The following is a 23,342-nucleotide window of genomic DNA, read 5'->3' as shown; positions in this document are numbered from 1 at the left end:
CGCTGCTCCGCCAACCGAGGAGAAGGGACCATCGACCCCGAAGGTGGGCGCAGCCGAGGCTGCCTCAACCTCCCAGGTCCCATCCAGCGCTGGCAACAGCCGGCGCAGCCAAATCCCCCAGGGAGCCCCATCGACCTCCGGGCTGGTGGGCGCAGGGGTCTTGCCCTCCAAGGCGGGACTCTCCCTGGTGACTTCTCGCTCGCAAGAGCACGTGTCCGGCGCCTCACAAGAGGCAATGGACACTACACCTATCCTCAAGGCGCATCAAGCGCCTAAGGAGCGGCGAGGCTCCCTCGAACGCTCCAGAAAGGGCAGAACTCCCGTTACAGGGCCTCGAAAGGGCTCTGTAATTTAATCTCTGTAATTTCCATAATCTCTACTTCTGTTTCTGTACACACAGCACTTATCGACCTCCAATATGGATACACAAATAATTCAATGGAACGTCAGAGGCCTTCTTAGAAACCTTGATGACGTGCAGGAACTCATCCACAAACACAATCCAAAAGTGCTGTGTCTACAGGAAACACACTTAAAATCTAAACACACAAATTTCCTGCTACAGTATGTTACGTTTCGCAGAGATCGCGATGATGCTCTCGCATCATCGGGCGGTGTTGCCATTGTTATTCAGAAAGGCATAGCGTGTAAACATTTGCAGCTACAAACGCCCCTTGAGGCAGTGGCGGTTCGTGCTGTTCTCCTCAACAAACTTATCACTGTCTGCTCGCTCTACATACCCCCCCATTACAAATTAACTAAACATGAATTTCTGTCCTTCATAGACGAATTGCCTGAACCTTACGTTGTGCTTGGGGATTTCAATGCGCACAGTAGCCTGTGGGGAGACTCTCGTATCGATGCGCGAGGTCGCCTCGTTGAACAGTTCCTTTTTTCGTCCGGTGCGTGTCTGCTGAATAAGAAGACACCCACATATTATTCTGTCGCAAACAGAACATTTTCTTCAATTGACCTCAGCCTAGTTTCCCCTTGTATGCTGTCTGAACTCGAATGGGAGGTCACCAAGAATCCGTACGGAAGCGACCACTTCCCCATACTGCTAAAAACACATAAAGAAAAAGAATGTCTACCACAGGCTCCTAGGTGGAGGATCGATACAGCCGACTGGGAGAAGTTCCGAAACTTAACTAATATCTCATGGAATGACATGTCTTGTTTAGGAATTGATGCTGCTGTGCAGTATCTCACAGGCTTCATTATAGACATGGCATCTAAATGCATATCAGAAGCACATGGCTTGGCATGTAAACGGCGGGTCCCGTGGTGGAACGAAGACTGCAGGATCGCTCGTAAGAAACAAAACAAAGCGTGGGGGTTGCTACGCGCTTCTCCCACTGCAGAGAATCTAGTCAACTTTAAGCAAGTAAAATCCCAAGGCAGGAGAACCCGCCGACTGGCCAGAAGAGAAAGCTGGCAGAAGTATTTATCGAGCATTAACTCGTTTACAGACGAGGCCAAAGTCTGGAACAGGGTAAATAGAATTAGAGGGCGACAAACATATTCACTCCCCCTTGTAAATACACAAGGCGATACACTGCAAGATCAGGCAGACTCACTTGCGGAGCACTTTCAGAGCGTGTGAAGTTCAAACAATTATTCGCAATCTTTTCTCATATATAAAGAAATAGAAGAACGTAAGCCTTTAACAAGAAAAAGCCGAGAGAATGAGCCTTACAACCGTCCTTTCAGTATTGCCGAATTGAGAGCTGCCTTGAGTGCATACAACAGCTCCGCACCAGGATCTGATAGAATCATGTACGAAATGCTGAAAAACTTACACAATGACACGCAAGTGACACTACTTACACTTTTCAACACTATCTGGGACGCAGGGTACCTTCCGACCGCATGGAAAGAAGCCATTGTGATCCCTGTTCTAAAACAAGGCAAAGATCCTTCATCAGTGGCAAGCTACCGCCCGATAGCCCTCACAAGTTGCATGTGTAAGGTGTTTGAAAAAATGATAAATCGGCGACTGATCCATTTGCTTGAACAGAACAAAATGCTTGATCCCTATCAGTGTGGCTTCCGAGAAGGGCGCTCCACAACCGACCATCTTGTACGTATTGAAACAAATATCCGGGACGCATTTATACATAAACAGTTCTTCCTCTCGATATTTCTCGATATGGAAAAGGCGTATGACACAACGTGGCGATACGGCATCTTGCGAGACTTATCGGAAATGGGCATTCATGATAATATGCTCAACGTAATAAAAAGCTACTTGTCCAATCGTACCTTCCGGGTGAAAGTTGGCAATGTGCTGTCACGTCCTTTTACACAAGAAACTGGTGTACCCCAGGGAGGCGTGCTCAGTTGCACACTTTTTATTGTTAAGATGACAACGCTTCGTGCTTCCTTACCCCCGGCCATTTTGTATTCCGTCTATGTGGATGACATTCAAATAGGCTTCAAATCCTGTAACCTCGCAGTATGCGAGAGACAGGTACAGTATGGTTTGAACAAGGTGTCAGGGTGGGCAGAGAAAAATGGTTTTAAAATCAATCCTCAAAAGAGTTCTTGTGTGCTGTTCACAAGGAAGAGAGGCCTGGTCCCGGATCCTTGCTTGGAAATGTGTGGACATCAGATACCTGTAAACAAAGAGCACAAATTTCTAGGTGTTATACTCGACAATAAACTTACTTTCGTCCCACACATTAAACATCTTAAAGAAAAGTGTCTGAAAACAATGAACTTATTGAAACTTCTATCCCAGACTACATGGGGTAGTGATAGGAAGTGTTTAATGAACATATACAAGAGCCTAATTCGGTCTCGATTGGATTATGGTGCCGTTGTGTATAACTCTGCCGCCCCGAGCGCGCTAAAGATGTTAGACCCAGTCCACCATCTGGGAATCCGACTGGCCACTGGCGCTTTCAGAACGAGTCCCATAAAAAGTCTATATGTGGAATCAAATGAATGGTCTCTCCACCTACAGAGATCATACATTAGCTTTACATATTTCCTTAAAGCACGCTCCAATCCTGAACATCCATGTTTTCATAACGTTAACGATATGACGTGCGCTACACTTTTCAGCAATCGTCCCTCCATAAGACAGCCTTTCTCGCTGCGTGTGAAGCAGCTTAGCGATGAAATGCATGTCCCGCTCCTCGAGCATCGCTTAATGCACCTAACCAAGCTCTTACCTCCTTGGGAATGGCAGGTGATACAATGTGACATATCCTTTATAAAAGTTACAAAGCACGCTCCTGAGGCTGAAATCCGAATGCATTTCCTAGAACTCCAGCACAAGCACTGCTGCGCAGAGTTCTGCACAGACGCTTCCAAGTCAAATGCCGGGGTATCCTATGCAGCCGTCAGCCCATCGTTTTCGGAATCCGACGTACTGCATCCGGAAACAAGCATATTTACGGCTGAGGCCTACGCATTACTTTCTGCTGTGAAGCATATAAGAAAATCAAAACTTCCAAAAGCAGCGATCTATACAGACTCCCTAAGCGTCGTGAAGGCCTTGATTTCAGTCTATACGCACAAAAATCCTGTACTTAGTGAACTCTACACCGTCTTGTGTAAAGCGTACATATCTAACCAGCGTATCATTATATGCTGGGTGCCTGGCCACAGGAGCATTGAGGGTAACGTTCTGGCGGACGAGATGGCCACGTCCATCGCATCGCGAGCCGCTAATCCTACCGCTGAGGTGCCTGTCACAGATCTGAGGCCTTTCTTGCGAAGGAAGCTGCGAGCCCACTGGCAACACATATGGGACGCGGAAACAAATAATAAGCTGCACCTGATAAAACCGCAGTTAGGATTCTGGCCCTCTACTATAAAATCGCGCCGAACAGATGTCCTATTCTGTCGTCTCAGAATAGGACACACATTTGGCACCCATAATTTTCTACTCACCGGAAGTGAGCCTCCTACTTGTGGTAGATGCGGGGAGAGGCTGACCGTACTCCACGTCCTCCTGGAGTGTCGGGAAGCCGAATCTGAAAGAATGAAACATTTTTCCTTAGCTTACAGACAGCACATCCCTCTTCATCCAGTAATGTTCCTCGGCCCAGAACCGCTTTTTAACACAGACACAGTCCTAGGTTTTCTGAGAGATGTGGTCCTACATGTTATTAGCCCCATGCATTCCTAGCGCTTCCTCTCTTTAGAGGATGCCGCTGGGATAGTTGTACGGTATAGCACATGCCTCCAGACCCTTGTGTTTCAAGGGCTCTAAGGAGGCAGTAGTGCTCTGGCATTTCTCATAATCTGATATATTTTAGCTATCATATCATTTTTTTATATGCATCTAAATGTTCATAGTACGAGTCATACGTCATCGCCATAATTTTATTACACAGATTTTACGCATTTTAGAGCGTATATTTTAAGGCCCCTTTACAGCCACGACACACCAATTCATAGTAATCATAGTTACACTGCACACCCACTACCACAGACATGGCGCTCTTTGGCCATTCCTGGCCCTTGCGCCATGAAACCCCATACATCATCATCGCCAAGTCATATGAATCCATTATAAACATCAGATTGGCATACGTCCTCGAAACTGAGAACCTGCTCGATAATCATCAGTGTGGGTACAAGAAAGGCTGCTCCACAACAGATCATCTAGTTCGGTTAGAACACGAGATACGTGCGGCCTTTCTACAAAAGCAATATTGTCTCACAGTTTTCTTTGATCTTGAAAAAGCGTTCGACACAACATGGAGGTTCGGTATTTTAAGGGATTTAGCGGATTTAGGGATCAGCGGCAGAATGCTTAAATGTCTAGCTGATTTCATGTCCGATCGAACATTCCAGGTGCGTTTAGGAACGGTGCTGTGCAGCATATTTATTCAGGAAAACGGAGTACCTCAGGGATGCGTATTGAGCACAACACTGTTTGTGGTAAAAATGAACTCTCTCAATAATGTAATTCCATCTTCTATAATGCATTCACTATATGTGGATGATCTTCAAATTGCATGTCGTGCATCGAACATGGCAACCTGCGAACGACAAATTCAAATTACACTAAACAAACTAACGCAGTGGGCATCTGAAAACGGCTTTCGCTTCTCAAGTGAAAAAACGATTAGTGTTGTCTTCACACAAAAAAGAGGCCTACAACCAGATCCCATCCTTAAACTACAGGATGCCACACTACCCGTGAAACAAGAACACAAGTTTCTGGGTGTTCTGTTTGATAAAAAGTTAAACTTTCTCGCACACATCAATAGTATTAAAATCAAAGCGAACAATGCACTTAACATTCTAAAAATCCTCTCCCGGAAACGGTGGGGCTCTGACCGTAAATGCCTGCTACACATCTACCGCACTTTGGTGCGTAGCATATTAGACTATGGTAGCATTACATATGGTTCAGCCAGACTATCTTACGTCCGACGACTTGATCCAGTCCACAACTTAGGACTACGACTAGCATGCGGTGCTTACAGAACATCACCTATACAGAGCTTACATGTTGAATGTAATGAACCTCCTTTACAGCATCGCAGAGCGCTACTAACTTTTTCCTACATACTCAGAATCCGATCCTCACCACAACACATATGCTACAACATCGTCACAAAGTGCAGCTCACGCTTACATTACACAAATAAACCAAACATGATTAGGCCGCTTATCTTGCGATACGAGGAATACTGTCGGGATTATGACATCCCTCGGGAAGTCCTCCAGGTTGCCAGAAAGCCAGAACGTTTACCCCCGTGGTGTGATTTCACAGCGTTATGTGATTGGACACTAACACATCTAAAGAAAAGAGACACACCACATCAACACATTATATACTTGTCTTGAAGAGAGCGGAAATCTTGTATAAACTACATAGAATTTTATACTGATGGCTCTAAAACGGAAAAACACGTGGGTGTAGGGGCTGTAACAGAAAATTGGGAAACATGTATTCGATTACCTCAGCATGCCTCTGTCTACACAGCCGAAGTGTATGCGATATGGACGGTAGTTCAAAAGATCATTGCTGACAAACTTGAAAACACTGTCATATACACAGATTCATTAAGCGTACTGAAGGCTCTACACATGAAATCCCAAAGTGAACCCTTGTTAGGCGATATTTTGAATGCATTAACGTCAAACAAATATGGAAGATCAATTAAGTTATGCTGGGTACCAAGCCATGTTGGAATATTGGGTAACGAAGCGGCGGATAGATGCGCATCAATGGCAGCGTACAAAAACATTCAAAATACAGCACTTCCATATAAAGACAGTGTCAATGCAATTCGGAAGGCCTTGGTGTCAAAATGGCAACGCGATTGGGACACTTGTTTAAGCAACAAGCTTCATCTAATTAAACCTGTCATTGGAGAGTGGAAATCATGCAGTCACCGGCAACGATTCTACGAGGTGATCTTGTGTCGACTTCGAATTGGACACACACATCTGACGCACAATTTCCTTCTCCGAAAAGAAAACCCGCCAACTTGCGAAAAATGTAATGAAGCTCTTACAGTCATGCACATCTTAATAACATGTCCACACATCGATACACTGAGACGGAGGTTTTTACACAGCCTGTATAAATTGCACATCCCATTACACCCTACCCTATTACTAGCAGATGACCCCCTAGTGCCATTTCCTAACCTCTTCGAGTTTTTAGAAAAAACTGGTTATTTACACCAACTATAATGTAATGCAGGTTTACCTGCCATAACGGTTCTCTTTATTTTGTCTTGTGACTGGCGCAGCATGGCCTTAGTTGCCTTTGTGCCACTAAACCCAAACTAACTAACTAACTAACATATATATCTGGTGTTAGGAAATAGACAACTACGACGACACAGATCGAACATATTAACGACGTTTAACTGCAATTCAGGAAATAATTGTTTTATTCAAGTTACATGCGCAAGTGCCGCCTCATGCGTTTTTCAGTGGTCCCCCATTTGTAGTTTCATTACTAGAAGCTGGAAATGGTCTTGTTTTTCACGCGATACGTGTAGCAATTCAACTTGCACCTTGTGTCCGGGTCGATGAACGACTTTCCTTCAGGTTGGCGGTACTCTTGCGATTTAATTGTACCAGCACACCTGACGCCTAATATTCATCTCTTTCGTTTCACAGTTGATCTTCGATCAGAACACGACGCTTTGGCGCCCTCGGTGACTGTAAACACTGCGGAACTGTCATGATTTACATCAACCTACCCGAAGGCGTGTCTAGTACGAGCGGCCCGCAGTCTTGGCAAAGCCATCGACAAAGTGTGTACATGACAGCAAAGCGCCACTGAGAAAGAAGGAGCCGTCGACCTCTTGTGCACGGGTGGAAATATTGTAGGCAAGTAGCCCGAATGAGTCTTGATCGTGCTTTTCGTTATCCAACTGCTTCGAGCATGTTCTCGTGTTGCCGTCGGGTCTCCAGCGTGAGAGAAATCATCATTGCGACATAATAGGGAGCGATCAGTGGACAGCGCTAAACGTGAAGGCAGTCAGCAAAATATGCGACAGTGTGCGCGAGCGGAAACCTCGTTGCAGGAAACCCGACGTGTGCTGTGGTGCGCGTCAACGTTGCTGTGCGCCAGCCTTAGTTCAGTTGTTGTAAGCACGAAAAAATGTCGCCATAAAGGAGACCGGTGTCCGCACCTCACGAACCAAATTGTAATTTTCCCCCAGTTACGCAGTTTTGTTCTTTGCGCACAAAGGAGTCGCACGCGTGTGCTAACGCACAGCAGAAAGCATAGCTGGTACATAGCTTCAGCACGGAGCGCTTACCGCAGGGCAAAGCTATAGATTTCGTACGCAACAACCATAGCGCGTTTGGGTTTTAAGCGGACGAGCTAGACAACTTCTAAAATAGATTACAGTTTTTAAACGCACAATATTTTTGCAGAAGCTAGCGACAGCGCGGGAATCGGTCCACGTGCTTTTATGCAGGTATGACTTTATTGTGCGCTGTGAAAGCTGCTGCCTGGTACTTATTTTGTCCTTGCGTTAGTTCCAGTTCGTTCGAGATAAGTTAGCAGCAGCGACACTTGACGCATCTAACCGCGATGAACAGCTTCAGCCACCCCTTGTTGTGCCCTATACTGTCTTGAAGGAAAGCGAGAGGAACTGACGCCGACGTCCTTTGCGCGGTCGTGGCACTTTTTGACTGCGTAATATCAGCGGTCATTCTCATTGGCATTAGTGAAGGACGAGCTACTAAAAAAATACCGCGGCAAATGCATCGAAAATTTTAAAACCCTGAGTTGTGGCAGCAGACGCGCTGACTGTGCGGATTACGAACCACTAGGAAATGGTGGTGACTGACAGCTAGCGGTTCCTTACTGGAACTGCGATGCGGCGCGACGTGTAGAGCTAAACAACCTTGCAAGGTGCCTATAAGGATATTATTTTCTCTCTCGCAGTTGTATCGATAGTGTAACCAGACGCTGGATCGATAAGAGCACCCCATTACATTAGTACAACGGTTTCCTGTGGTATGCTGGCCAGGAAAGCGTCGAGAGTGGCCGTCGACGCAGCAAATGTGCTGGGGAATCTCATTATTGCGTTTCCGGTGCGTGGCAGCTCAGACTTAGGATTGTGCCTGCAGGCCGTACGTCTGCTCCAGCATCAGCTTCAGAAGCAGCAGCTTGTCGCTCATCTGAACACGTGTACCCCCACAGAAACGAGTTACTAATGAAGTGCATCGCAAGGTCAACTAAAATGTGAACATTACGACCAGCATGTCTGCACCGTACTATTTATCGTCATTAAAAGAAATAGAGTGATTTACTGACAGGACAGACAGTCAGGCAGGCCTGATCTGGTGTGCTTTAGTGGTAATGTGAGTGGAAGGCCCTATGTAAGAACAGGCCTACCTTCAACATCCAAAACAAGATAATGTGCTGTCTCTGACAGTAAACACGACAAATTTGTTAACACGGTGCTGCTTAGATGTTTGATTTGCTGAGGTATGTCGAAGCACACAAAGGCCTTCCCGACGGAAAGCCTAAAAAACAGAAGCCGTCTGTTCGTTTTGCGCGTCTATGTCAACATGGCTGGGAGCTTGAGGCGTGTTTATTTTAACTAGCTATCATTTGGTATACTCCTGAAGAAGTTTGCACCCTTTGGAGTGCAAACTGGGTCCGCGCACTCTTCGCGGCTGTCCGAGAGAAAAAAAGAAGGCATGTAGCAGCCGTGTGCGCGTTTTATCGAATTTTGCTAGAACCGATAAACGTTTTTTCTCGCTCACTCACTCACTCACTCACTCACTCACTCACTCACTCACTCACTCACTCACTCACTCACTCACTCACTCACTCGCTCGCTCGCTCGCTCGCTCGCTCGCTCGCTCACTCACTCACTCACTCACTCACTCACTCACTCACTCACTCACTCAGTCAGTGGCCATCCCAGATGTTCTGGGACTCATAATTGAAGCCCAGTGTCACAGGAGCCGGAATGCTTGCTGTAGTACAAATTCCCTCCTGGGAAACACAGTATATGGTCGCTCACTTCCATATATGTCTGTCGCCTTACTGTACAAGCAGGCAACAATACAATAAACCCTTTTGATGCAGTTGAATGAGATGCTCTATGAACAGGATAAGCATTTCAAGCAAGTGTCCTAAGGTAAGCAAAGATTGGCTGTGGAAGGGTTGCCTTCGCACTGGGGAACTTAATGTAACGGACAGGCCGCCATTGGAATATGAACCTGGCAACGTTTAACGTTAGAACGTTATCTAGTCAGGTGAGTCTAGCAGTGCTATTGGAGGAATTAGAGGGCAGTAAATGGGATATAATAGGGCTCAGTGAAGTCAGGAGGCCAAAAGAAGCATATACAGTACTAAAAAGCGGGCACGTCCTGTGCAACCAGGGCTTAACGGAGAAACGAGAACTAGGTGTCGGATTCCTGATTAATAAGAATACAGCTGGTAACATACAGGAATTCTATAGCATTTACATTATCCTTCCTCTGAAGTAGTCGCTTTATTGCTCAGCTTTTTTGACATTTATTGATTCATCTGACATAACAAATTTTATTTCATCTTGCTCTTACAATATGTTAAGCTTGTCTGTGCTTGTCTGTGCTTGTTGTCTGTGTCTGTGTCTGTGCTTGTTGTTAAGGTCTGTGCTTGTCATCTGTAGGGGCTGCTGCTATAGCTTCTGAAAGCAGCGAAGTGGACCACGGGACTGTACCAGGGAACGCCCAGCCTCTTGCAGTCATTCAGGGTGAGCATGCCTCATTGACTATTTTTAATACATACAAATGGGAAGTTTCTATGGAACAACAACCTTGAGTGTCCTAATAAGTGTATTATTCACTGTATGTAGGTACGTAGAGACGTCGCTTATGTATGTAATGTGTCACTTTTTGAGGGATAAAGGTATAGTGCTGTATATCATTAAGGTACAATGTGTACCATGCCATGGCTAACTTAATGATACAGAATGTTAACTTGGGTGAAGTTGCTCCAAGCTGATAGAAATAGTTAATAAAAAAAGTGGTCACTGGTATGGTTGGCTGTGCATGCATACAGCAGTTTCTGTTCCTTCATTTTAGTGAGACTTCTGTATTTATTTGCAGAAGCTGAGGTGCCCATTCAACCCTCTGGTAGTGCAGCTGGGCCCACGGAGAACACGCCTGAACCGACATCACTAGGAAGTGGTGAAGGTAAGGCTGCCGGCTTGTAGCTCGCCATGCTTGCCATGGTATTTATAGGGTGCTTACTCGTATGGAAATCTGTGAAACAAAGTATTTTGTCATTTGTGGAAAAGTAAGAGGCTGCAAGTATTACGCCTGGCTATTCTATATCAGGGAAATCATTCCAAAGCATATATGGTTAGGCTAATGGGGTGCCTTTTAGAAATAAGGCTGTCAGCTGAATGCACAGCTGAATTCCTTCTCATCTGATTGGTGTTGAAGGTTGTTTTATTGATGGTTGAGTCGAGTGTGATTGTTTATGTTCCAACTTGCAGCTAATAGGTAAATATGATGGTGCTGTAAAAGTCATTTAACTTTGCACCACTCAGCTAGCAGTTCTTGTAAAAATATACAGGCAAATTTTGGGAAATATGAAGGAAACAGAAATACAGTGTGGTGAAGCACAGTTTTATTTTATAATACAACTAAAATCAACCGCAACCAGTGGAAGTCCTTCGTTGAGCAGTGATGTTTAACAAATTCTGGGATTTTACGTTAAAATCACAATATGACTATGAGGCACGCCGTAGTATGGGACTCTGAATTAATTTTGACCACCCGGTGTACTTTAACGTGCACACAATGCATGGTACACGGACAGCAGTCAAAGTATGTAATAATGCTAATTCCAGGACAAGGCTGACATTTTTGGTTCTTTATAGGAAAAATTGAATATCATCAGCACAACAATATGAATGACCTAAACTGGGCTATTTCTTCTTAGCTGACATGCAAATGAATCTCGCTGGAGAAGACACAGCCCCTGTGACATCACAAACGTCAGTGATTGGCAAGTGACTGCAGTAATTCAATCATAAGGCTATGCCTTCACTATCATCGTGTCTTTCTTTGAAGTAAAACTTCGCAGCTGTGAAGTTTTACTCATTTTAACGTTCAGTGCATTCATTTGATCAACTTACTAGGTGCTTCACCTCCTTCTCTGTAGCTTACATCTGCCTTGAAAGCTTGTGTCACGAAATGTAATAAAACTATCAGAAAATTGCATGTCAAGTGTTGTGTTCATAGTAAACAATAGTTTTAGCCTTGGGATTAGTCAACGTTCATTGCAAACATCACTTCCAGCGCGTACGTAGACAGAGGGACCGAAAGTATGACTAAAACAAGTGCCGTTGATACCCGACGAACTATACTGAAGCGGGGTTTGGGTACGGGCTAGTTGGTATTCCATTGGAAACAGCGCTTGCCTTCGTCATTCTTTCGGTCTCTCTAAGTGATGTTAGCAATGGAATACCAACTAGCTCGTACCCAAACCCTACTTCAGTATCATTCATTGGACTGCACAACTGATTAAAAGTTATTGTAACGTGGCTGTTGTCACCCTGTGCAAATTTACTAGCAAAGCTGACTTTTGTCAATTAATTGCTTACATCACTTAAGTAGTTCTATCTCTTTCTATGCCATTATCGTTGGTTCCCAGGCGAGCACCAGCTACTCAAGCACTTTGATGAGCACTGACACACAGAGAGAAACAGCATTGCTTCACCAAAAAATTGCTTCTTTAGAAAGGAGAAATATATCGCTTGAGATGAAGCTTGATGAAGCCAATTCAAGAATACTCACTTTAAATACAATTAGGCTTTCAGCTAAGAAGTGCACCTTCTATACGGGGCTGCCTAATTATGGTGTTTTTCGAAACCTCTTCGAATACATTGAGCCCCGAGCCAGCAAAATGTCCTACTGGGGGGCGGAAAGGAAGATTAAAAGCAAAGTCCCTGGCCGGCCAAGGGAACATGAACTCGAAGTAGAGTTCTTCATGGTGCTTGTGCGGTTAAAAACTGGCATGCCTGGAGAAGAGGTTGCTCGCAACTTTTTAATGTCCGCAAGCCATGTCAGCCGCATTTTTGCTACCTGGGTTAATTTCCTTGAGCTCGAGTTGGAAGCAAGAATGCAAATGCCGACGATAGAAATGATACCGCCACATCTACCAGGATGTTTTCGAGGTTTAGAAAATACTAGGTTGGTGCTAGATGCAACGGAAGTTCGTATACAGCGGCCCTCATCACTCAGTGCACAGCGGCAAACATTTTCGGCTTATAAACATTACAATACTTATAAGGTGCTTTTGGGCTGTACACCGGATGGGTATATTCCATATGTGTCACGTCTTTGGGGAGGATCGGTGTCTGATAAGACTGTGCTTCAGGGCAGTGGGCTTTTGGATCGTATGGATGCGGGAGACGCAATAATGGTAGATAAGGGGTTTACATTTCCTTATTTGCCACCAGGAATCACGGTTTTCCGACCTCCATTCCGCGAGCAACATGAGTCCCAGATGAGGCCTGAAACTGTTGAGCGTACACGTCGCATCGTATGTGCAAGAGTTCATGTTGAACGCGCGATAGGACGCATAAAAACATTCCAAATATTAAGCAAACCGTTTTCGATTAGCATGATTGACATTGCAGAGCAAGTGTTTAGGGTGTGTTGCTGATAAAAGATGGTCAGTGATAGCTTGTAGAGGTCCATAATTATTTGGAGAAAGTTGTAATGATTTCGAAGTACAAATCAGAAAATTTTTGTCCCTATTTTTTTACCCAAGTTACGGCTGTAAATGCGAAGTCAACATATTGTCACGTAGCAGTGACGGTGAAGAAGGCAGCCAAACTGCGATTATAGAAAGTGGCGTTTTATTGGGCGAACTTGTGCCCTCAAAAGCAGGCTATACTCAAAGAACAACGGTAGTGGCGAACACACTCGGCGATCGTCTAAAATCTGATCAGCAGGTCACGCGTGTCGGCTTTTATAGATCAGTCGTCGAATCTTCCAGAGTAACCGCTGGGACCCGCGTGTCTTCCACAATGTTCTACACTATTCGTGCCGCGCATACATGCAATCAGATTACACAAGTTTCGGGGAAACACAGCGGATGGAACCATCGATAACATTCCAGAAACTTCTTTTACATGCAGGCGCGTCCTGCGCTGTGCAATAACATTTGTTAGGCGGTGGGAAGGGGTCGCCCGATAAAGAAGTACACGTTCATTACCCCCCTCTTAACAAGCATCGTCCCGATGCTACGAATGTAAGAGAGCGAAACACAAAAGGACACTTATTAAACAAAAGTAACAAAACAACGAAAAGAAACAAAGTCCAAAGGTCAGGTACGCGAAGTCCCTAAGTTCATTAACGCGCATAGTACGGCTTGAGTCGCACGTGGACTATTTCAGGTCGTGAGCGGCGCCGCTGTGATAGCGAAATGCCGTCTGGCACGACCAGACGACATCCAGTGCGTCACTACGTCGGATGATCTTGTACGGTCCGAAATAGCGACGCAAAAGCTTCTCGCTCAGTCCTCGTCGGCGTATAGGGGTCCAAACCCAACCACGGTCACCGGGCTGGTACTCGACGAAGCGTCGGAGGTTGTAGTGTCGGCTGTCGGTACGCTGTTGGTTCTTGATCCGTAGACGGGCGAGCTGTCGGGCTTCTTCGGCGCGCTGGAGATAGGTCGCCACGTCAAGATTCTTTTCGTCGGTGACGTGCAGCAGCATGGCGTTGAGCGTCGTCGTCGGGTTCCTGCCGTGAACTAGCTTAAACGGCGTGATCTGTGTTGTTTCTTGCACCGCCGTGTTGTAAGCAAAGGTTACGTACGGCAGGACCGCGTCCCACGTCCCGTGCTCGACGTCGACGTACACTCCTAGCATGTCGGCGAGGGTCTTGTTCAGGCGCTCCGTGAGACCATTCGTCTGCTGGTGGTAGGCAGTTGTCCTCCTGTGGCTTGTGTATGGCTGTACTGCAGAATGGCTTGGGTGAGCTCTGCTGTAAACGCTGTTCCTCTGTCGGTGATGAGGACTTGTAGGGCACCATGTCGCAGCAGGATGTTCTCGACGAAAAATTTCTCCACTTCGGCTGCGCTGCCTTTCGGTAGAGCTTTAGTTTCAGCGAAGCGGGTGAGATAGTCCTTCGCTACGACGATCCGTTTATTTCCGGATGTTGACGCCGGAAACGGTCCCAACAAATCCATCCCGATCTGCTGAAATAGTCGGCAAGGAGGTGTCGGGCAGCATCGTCAGGCGGGCGTCGATGAAGGGGGGCCTTGGGAGAAACACTCGTAGAATGTGCATTGCTGTCTTGAGATGCGACACAAGGCGCATGCTGTGATAGTGAATTTCTATTGATACAAATACAGCACAGCACTGATTGTCCAAATTAACCAAGCTATTTTTGTCTACAAATCATTCCTTGTCCATTTGTTCTCTTGCAAGTTTTCCTGTGTAATAACAAATCTTTCGTTTGATTTCTCCAAATTTTTCTTCATTGCCTCATTGTCATTGCCATGAACACAACATACAATATGCAGATTCGGCTGTTGAGGCGTCACTACATTGCACGTGCATCCAGTATGCCTTTTTTATCCACTATCCTCCTGATAGTCATCACCAGGCTACCGTGGTGGTCACACACAAAAAACCCGTTCAGCAGCTTTTTGTGAGATACATACTGTCCCTTTGTATAGAGCTTGTTCAGCCGCTTCACGCGCCTTGTGAGGATCTCTGGTATGAGGGCATGCCTCATAAAGTGGAGCAGGCTGGGGAGCACTTCGGTCTCCCAGAACACTTTGTTGTAGTGTATTCGCTGAAGGTGGATCTTATTGGGCCCAAACCAGACAACAAAGTCACACCAATTGTGACCTGTGATGGCCAGCTGTCCTTGGATTTGAATATAATATTCATGGTCCGTTTTTAATACTGCCATACCATCTTCTAGCCTACAGCATAATTTTTTGTCTTTGCAGGCTTCCTTTATACACTGTCCCTGTTTAGAGAACGGGCACTTCACTTCCAGAATGCCTTCCTCTCCATCCACTGTCACAACTCTGTCTGGTGATGCAGCCAGCAGTGGATGAGCACTGTATATATGTAGGCCTGTTTCCTGCAGTGTGACCTGCCTGTCTAGGCTCCTGCGGAGGAGCGCATATGCCCCAACGGCATCCTTCTCATGCACTCTTCCATACACCATTGCTTCAGTAGACGCTGCCCTTTCGCTTGGATAGAGCAGGGTCTTCAGCAAACTTTCTGGTTTTACACAACGGCACACCTGCTTAAATAGGGACGCTGTGAGCCGCCCAAGTCGGGCAACATGCCAGTTTTTGTTATCTGCTTGCCCTATCGCATTTGCACGTATTCCTTCACGCTCATCCTTTTCTATGGGCTTTAAAGATGACATGTGTGCATTGACTAGCTCTTGCACTCTGTCGCTCCACAAGTCTTCTTCATCGCCAATTAACTCTACAGATGGCTCAGGTACATGCTGTTGTGCCGGTTGCCCCATGTAACGTACCGCTTGGAGGCTAGGGCAGCATTCCGAGAGGCTTTCCTCTAAACGCTGCACTTGATTTTCGGTAGGGGGCGACAGGTGGCCACATGGATTGTATCGCCGCTTTCTTTTTTGATGCAGTGGTCTGTTGACTTCGTACTTCCGGAAGGAGATTTCCACCAAAGGCAGCCTTGGCGCAGGCTTCTTGGCTGCAATACAGTGAAAAAAAATTGTGGCTCAGTAGTGCCACATATTTGAACTTTTTCTAGCCTAACACACAGAACATGAGAAGGCCCACATGACATCCTGTTGCAGTTACGCCGAACCTAGCTGAGCAGTCAATATAATGATACAGTTGGCATTCTTGGGATACTTCAACTACTTTCCTCTGACCTCTCTCTAGGCAGGAAATAGTGGCTGTTACGCCCTCAAACTTACTGACCAACATTCTTACTACCTCCACAATCCTCATCATGAAATATGTAATCACCAATGAGGCATCCATTATAAGAAACAATGCTAAATCTGATAAGGTTGCTTAGCGTCTGAAAAATGGATGCAAGATAAGGTCGGATGTAATCTGTGGCCTGCACTGCATAAACTGAAAGAAAACAGGTCATTAATGGTATTCAGCGCTGACACTTTAACCCTATGAAACTATAAAGGAAGAACTGAAATATTGCAGCATGACTACTGATATAAAGTGGTTGTGTACCTTGCGATTCTGCACACAGAGAAGGCCGAAAAAAAAGGAACGACTACACTTGCATTTTGCTCCCAAGTTCATTGGTGTGTGTGTAATAACATTTTTGTTGCCGCTCTATCAGTACTGTACTCACCACCATGTGTTGATGCTGCTTGTTTAGAGCTTTTAGAGCACACGTCCCATGCTTATTTCGCATGGCAGTTATCGGTGCTGTATTGGAATTAATTTTGGTGGGGTCAACCTATAAAACTCTATGTACACTGAGCATTTGAATAAAGTTTTTGTGTGCGCAGTGAAAGTATGTCTTGTTCTTGAGTTTGCTTAAACACAGCTTACACATGAAGTGCAGGGTAGCCAACCAGGCACTTAACCTGGTGGACCTACTCTGCCTTTCACTTCTTGTTTTCTTCCTACACACGGACTGTTTTGTAAATATCCAGTACAAAACTGCATGTTTGAGACGCCAAAATGCTAACGTAAAGGAGTGATTTTAAATATAGGTGCCAATATTGGTACACCTATGCCACACCTTCTGCGGGAACAATCCACTTGCACGGTTGGTCCGTGCAGGCGATTTCCATTTCTTTATCCCCCAGTTCAGCAACGCTGAGCAGAAGGCCAGCGACGTGCTGACAGGTCTCGCTGAGGCTGCAAAATATAAAGAATGGAGTTTTTCTTCGCGCTCGTCAATGCACTAACATTTCTGAAACAAGATTTAAGCACTGTGCCAATCTAAGAATATGCGAGTACGATTGAGTGCAATGTGAAAAACGACGCAAACAGAAGGCCGGCCAGTCTATGTACTTTTATGTATATTTGATCATTCGTTTCCAATAAATTTCCATTTGCGAGTCTGCGCTCGTCTTTTTTTCTTCTGTACGTGTCAGTTAAGTTGCGCTCTATTCCACCATGACTTCGAACCAACTCGCCCAACTATCTGTCTTGATATTAGAATGCGCGAGTGAGCCGGAGTGCACTAGCTCGCGGACGCACGCGCTGCCCATATTTAAGCTAATATAACGTATAAAAGAGGTTGGCGTATGCTTTGAGACATGAGCGCTCGCAAAACACCCTGAATAACTTGCCGCGTACATATAGCGCATGCATTTATTTGGGATACGGTTTCGTATACCACAAGCATGCAACACCGCAGTTTGGCGAAACAGCACGAGACGAATATTTGTACGAGTACATCTACTGTTCCATGCAATAACTAAATGTTCGGGGAATGCGAGAGGCAGAAAGTACTCACCCGACCACACACTCGCAGTGCGCTCCGGCAATGTCGCCAGTGGCTTTTGCGAACCACGCCGTAACCACGTAGACGCCCGACTTCATGGATGGCGTGCACGTAGCTCGTATGAGGCCAAATGCAGGGTCCGCAGTGTTCACGTTAAGTTTTATGTTGTTAACGTAACCTTCTCTTAAGGCCCATCCGCGGTGCGCCTAACGAACGGACGAAGTGTTGGCGTGCAGATAACGCCACGCATTGCCGCTCCTTATGCGGCACTCCGAAAAGTCAGTCGTCCATCCAGTTTGCAAAAAAGCCAAGGGAATGCAGTCTTCTTCAATCATATTTAAAGCAGGTCATGCTCAACTACCAAAGAGCGTCGACGCTTTCACAAAACGTGACTGAAGATCCGTGAACACAACGTCGTCACTCGATGCCACGTTACCAAAGCATGGCTGGAGTCCGGATGTTTTCCAACCAAGGGGCGAGGCGCACGCTTCGCGTTTTTCGCGCTAGGTGGCGCTCCGATTTCTGCAAGTGGTCAGTTCGTGATAATTCTGGTATTTGATACCCTGGCCATTAAGATAAACAGGGTACAGTGCCATGGGTTTGCACGTAAACGCGATTAACGCGCATTTTTCGATGAACACACTACACTAAGGCCTTGTTTGCGGAGATACGGACAAGTTTAGGTGGCTGCCCGCTGAATTCTTGCGCACACTTGAAGACGAGTCACCGCAGAAAACCGAAGGCAAATATGATCAGCATACACTGATAGGTGAATTGTCTTGGGTAATATTTCAGCAAGGCCAACCACAGTTAGGTTAATGAGAATAGGGCTCAATACCCCGCCTTGTGGGACGCCACCGTGATAACAACAAAAAAAAATGACGAAGAGATGGTTAGCTATGACCACGAGACCTTTTATTCAACATCGCGAAACAAATACAAAACTAATATAAGCGATGTAAAACTGACAAATGGAACACTGTATACATACTGACAACACACAAACTATGGTGGAACTTGAGCGCACCGCTCATGAACGTTCCGCTACCATTTAGGCCCAGTCAAGCCGGCGGAAAGAGACATCTATGTCTATATATGGCGGAAAGAGACATATACGACACCCCCACACCTGGCACCCGGGTCCCAAGGCCCACCGGCGAACCTTTACTACGCCACTTAGTCGGCCGCATATGCTAGCACCGGTAGAATGCAGCTATTATAGACCTTTCTTTTCAACAATAGTGGTAGGCTCCCAGTCAGGATATGGCAATGCATGCCGTATGCACACCAAGCCATTTTTATTCTGTAAATTTCCTTTTCATGATCAGGGTCCCCTGTGAGCAACTGAGCTAGATAAACGTATTCCTTCACAGACTTTAGAAGCTGACTGGCGATCCTGAACTCTTGTTCCGTTACCAGGCTATTTAATGAACACTATCTGTCTTCTGCATATAAATATTTAACCCCACTTTTACACTTTCTCTCTTAAGGTTCTCAATCATTTGTAATAAATAAAACAATAATTCTACCAGAACTCCGTCTATGTATTCTAGAGAAGTACATAATTTACACTAAAATTGCATTCGTAGATCACGATGAGTAGCTATTCCTCCATTTGTGTAGGCAGTTAAAAATTGATAAAACGGTCTGTTTTTGGCCCGGGGGGCGGGGAGGGGGTGCGAGCGGGGGCGGGTAACTTCTTACGTCTCTTACCTCTCCGTTTACTGCCGACGTATGAGTGGTCTAGAGAATGGGGAACCAGGTGTTTCCCTACGTTTTGCAACAGTCGATCATCTGCCAGTTCTTCTTGGGGAACAGACGTCATAGTCGAGTTTTAATCATCTAGGGAACTGCTACGTAAAGCGCGATGCACGATGGTTTTTTGCATTCAAGATTCACAAATGCCAGTACTATCGGTACATATATGTTTTAATGTTGTCAGAACAAGGCATTCTAAAGCTCTAGAGCTTTCGGTAATATTTAGAAAGTCTGTACAATAGCAGACGTTCCATAAAAATCTTATCGCAAAGCAAGCGGTCACAAACACGAAGACCTAAAGCCCAGCAATAAAAAAAAAGGGGAAGGGCATGGAGTGCACAATGACAAGGCAACACGCAGTTGCTCCTCGCAAAGTGACTGCATAAAAAAAGAATCGACAGAAAGCTATGAGTGTTTATCTTATCTGCTTCCTCTAGTGTTTTACGGGAACTTAGGCAAGTCTTCTAGGTGAAATCCAGCGCGTAGAAATAAATAAAAAATAAGTAAATAACTAAATTATCGCGTGTAATATGCGACTCGAATTCCACAGGGGCAGAAATTATATGACGTGCTAAAATGCTCACATCGAACGTTTTGCGTGTGTAAAGTGTTTCAGGGCGGCAAACGCGGCTCCTCAGTCAGCTATCCACCGTCCGAAGACGCGATGGACCCATCGCGGTAGTCGTGGCACGCCTCGTAGACGCCCCGACTTCGACGGCGGACGGCAATCACGGCCCCCGGCCACGAGAAATCTCTCAGCTCGTGACCGCGCCACTTGAGACCGGCCAGAACATCCTGAGAAGAGGACGCGCTATGCGTCAAGCGTACAGTAAAATGGAATATTCGAGCTCCACGGCTGTATGCTCTGTTATCCCTGAACCTAACTCTGTCCAGAAAACCCGTTCCAGATTGCTCATTTCAAAGTTCTGCCTTTACTTCTACAACCGACCTCTGCGTGTTCACCTGTATTATATCGTTGAATGGTAAGCCTATGTGTTACTGTTGCTACTTGTCAAGTAAAGGGGGCGAACCTTGGCGAACCTAATAAATGACTTTCTGTTCGTGCGCACCACAGTGAAGATTTGATATTGAAATAAAAGTTCATTGACCACTTGACTGATTGACCTATGGCGTCCCTCATGAATGTACACTAAAGCGCTACAATGAACATTAGAACGCGAACGACCACACCACAAGCGTTCAACTCGCCACTTTAATCTGCATTGTAAAAAGCCATCCATATAATATGCACTAAAATAGGTATTCACCCAAGTGCGTGCCCAAAATAATATTCTATTTTACCTTCGACTCAAGCATGAGGGTAGGCTCAGGAGAAATGGGACGTTCGTCACTCTAGGAGAAAGCAGCCTCTCTGATACATGGTAATCGCCGAGGACGTAAGGGCGAGTTCACTGAACTTGATGGACATTTAAAAGTGAGCAAAATACTAATGCTGCACAGAAATACTTTCACAATATTCACAACGAAGCTTAAGAACGGTTTTACACAATACAAGTCGTAATATACGTGAACAGAATCAACAGTATTTGTTAATTGGTAAATGAATGCAACAAAGCTTAAGCCGTCTCTTTCACAGGTGGACAATAGAAAACTGCTTCGTGTTGCACGAATTGTGGCTGTTTAGTTTTTAAAGGATCCTCGCCATGAATTTCAATCTTTCTAGCACGCCTCACCATTCCGTTGCAGCTATGCCACTTTGGTGAAGTGTGAAGTGATTTTTTAAAGAGAAATGGAAGAGATAAGTGCAGTGCCGTAACTGGCTCTCATAAGAGGACACCTCAACAGCACTGCACGGGGAAGGGGTATGGGAAGAAAAAGATGAAGGAGATAGAGATCTGAAGTAAAAAGGAGAGAGAGACCGGAATAGTAAAAAAAAAAGACAATGTAGCTAAGCGTTTGCGGGGCCTACAGTCGCGCTCTGAGGTGTGTTGCTTCACAGAATTCCAGCCATGCCGAAAATGCACGCTTGGTGATGGAACCGTGAGCATTGGGGAAGAGTAGGCACTGCAGGGTGGTGGATGGCAAGCCACCTCGGCGGTAGGAGGCGTACAGAGCGTCCCTCTCGGTCCCGAAGGCCGGGCAGTGACGCAGAAGATGCTCGAGTGTCTCCACACTGTCGCTGCTACCACACACGGGGCTGCCGGTTCCCGTGAGCCTGTGTGCGCGCCGCTGTTTTGTAGCAGCCGATGCGCAGGCGGAGAAGGAAGGCGCAGTCAGCCCGAGAGAGGCCCGCACGCGGGAGCAGGCGCGGGGGCGTTCCCGTCGCGACGCGCCGCTGCCACGTCGAACCGCTGCCACGTCGAAGCTTGTCACCAAGTGGGCGAGGGGAAAGCGCTCACCGTGCGCCGCCTTGACAGTGCCGGCAATGCGGCCGTTTCGGCCACGTGGTGGAGAGCTGCAAGTGGCCGACAGGCTGCATTTCCTGTGGCAGGAGCCACCCTGATGGCTCCCCTTGCCAGACAGTGCGCTGTGTGAACTGCGGTGGCGCCCACACCGCGGACACTCCGGCTTGTCCCAAGTGGCAGGAGGAACGACGGGTGGCCACCATCATGGCGTCCTCCACCACTGCACTGTCCAGGCGTGCGGTGCGGGCAGCGGTCCGTGAGGGGAGCCAGCTGGAGCAGGCCACTACACCCTCGCCGCGCTCCTATGCAAACGCAGTCAAGGGCATCGCTGATCTTTCAAGGCGTCCGGTACCAGCCCCACGCAGCTCCCAACGCCCGGTGCCGCAGGCCACTGCTGTACTCTCGACCACACCCCCTACCACCCCCTGGTGCAGACAACCGTGGAACAGCTGGTGGCAAACCTGCTGCTGACTATGCAGACAGTCAGCACCATGCTTCCTGCTGACCACCCTCTCCACACCATCTGCCTACAGGCAGTGGCACTCCAGAACCAGACCACCCAACATGGCTGATTAGTCTGCTACAAGGAAGGGCCGCCGCCGTCCAAGTGTTCTCCAGTGGAACGTCAACTCACTGCGGCGGTGGCATGCGGACCTCTCACTACATCTCCTGCAGAGTGAATATGATGTGCTTGCTCTGCAGGAGGTATACGTTGCTGCAGAGAAGCTGCGACTGCCAGGCTACATGGGCTACAGTGCTCGCACTTCCTGCTCACAGGAATCATGCCAGGCCGCCCCCTGCCTCGATGACACACGTCAGCAAGGAGCTCCCCGCTGCGCAGTGTACGTGAGGCGAGAGCTACCCCAGGTCCTGACCTGACTGGCGGGCCGTTTGAGTGCTGTGCAGTGCGCGTACGCATCGGGGGCGTGGACACTACTATCGCCTGTGTGTATGTCCGACCCTGCCAGCCTTGGGACCCCTCCTGTCTGCTGCGTTTGGCTAGTCACCTTGGCAAAGACTTCGTCCTCTGTGGCGATTTCAATGCCCACCACACAGCCTGGGGTGGCCGGCACTACTGTCCTCGTGGCAAGGCACTACGGGATGCTGCTGACCAACTCGGCCTGCCGATTCTAAACACTGGCGCCCCCACTTTCATCCTGCGCGGAGCTCGTCCAACACAGACGGCAATCGACCTGAGCCTGACCACAGAGGACTGCCGGTACAGCTGGGAGACGATTCCTGACACCTGGGGTTCCGACCATCTGCCCCTGCTCCTGACTCCTTTCCGAGGCGAGTCCCCAGGAGAAGAGAGTGCCTCACAGTCAACTGCACGGCC

General features: G+C 46.9%; 3 protein-coding genes and 1 long non-coding RNA gene across 4 annotated transcripts in view; 1 reads left to right on the top strand and 3 right to left on the bottom strand.

Annotated features, from left to right (window-relative positions):
- Positions 1 to 2,502: 2,502 nt before the first annotated feature.
- LOC142574200 (uncharacterized) lies at positions 2,503 to 4,013 on the bottom strand. The gene is made up of 2 exons (XR_012826450.1): positions 3,901 to 4,013; positions 2,503 to 2,615 (listed from the first exon to the last, which is right to left on the bottom strand). It is a non-coding gene; the product is annotated as an uncharacterized LOC142574200 (long non-coding RNA).
- An 8,344-nt stretch (positions 4,014 to 12,357) lies between these two features.
- Positions 12,358 to 13,114, top strand: LOC142574199 (uncharacterized). Its single transcript, XM_075683346.1, has one exon. It carries the CDS (start codon positions 12,437 to 12,439, stop codon positions 13,112 to 13,114), a length of 678 nt encoding a protein of 225 aa, XP_075539461.1. The 5' UTR covers positions 12,358 to 12,436.
- Positions 13,115 to 15,000: 1,886 nt separating this feature from the next.
- Positions 15,001 to 22,212, bottom strand: LOC142574772 (uncharacterized). Its single transcript, XM_075683788.1, has 4 exons — positions 22,156 to 22,212; positions 17,895 to 18,088; positions 17,172 to 17,290; positions 15,001 to 16,145 (listed from the first exon to the last, which is right to left on the bottom strand). Exons 1-4 carry the CDS (start codon positions 22,210 to 22,212, stop codon positions 15,001 to 15,003), a joined length of 1,515 nt encoding a protein of 504 aa, XP_075539903.1.
- LOC142574198 (scoloptoxin SSD14-like) overlaps positions 20,354 to 23,342 on the bottom strand; it is a 90,482-nt gene continuing 87,493 nt past the window's right edge. The window contains exon 10 of the mRNA XM_075683345.1: positions 20,354 to 20,435. The gene's annotated coding sequence lies outside the window, so the exon portion shown is untranslated. The remainder of the gene's footprint in view (positions 20,436 to 23,342) is intronic.

The sequence above is a fragment of the Dermacentor variabilis genome, chromosome 3 (genome assembly GCF_050947875.1).
Source record: "Dermacentor variabilis isolate Ectoservices chromosome 3, ASM5094787v1, whole genome shotgun sequence".
Taxonomy (NCBI): Eukaryota; Metazoa; Arthropoda; class Arachnida; order Ixodida; family Ixodidae; genus Dermacentor; species Dermacentor variabilis.
This window is presented reverse-complemented; position numbering and strand designations above follow the sequence as displayed.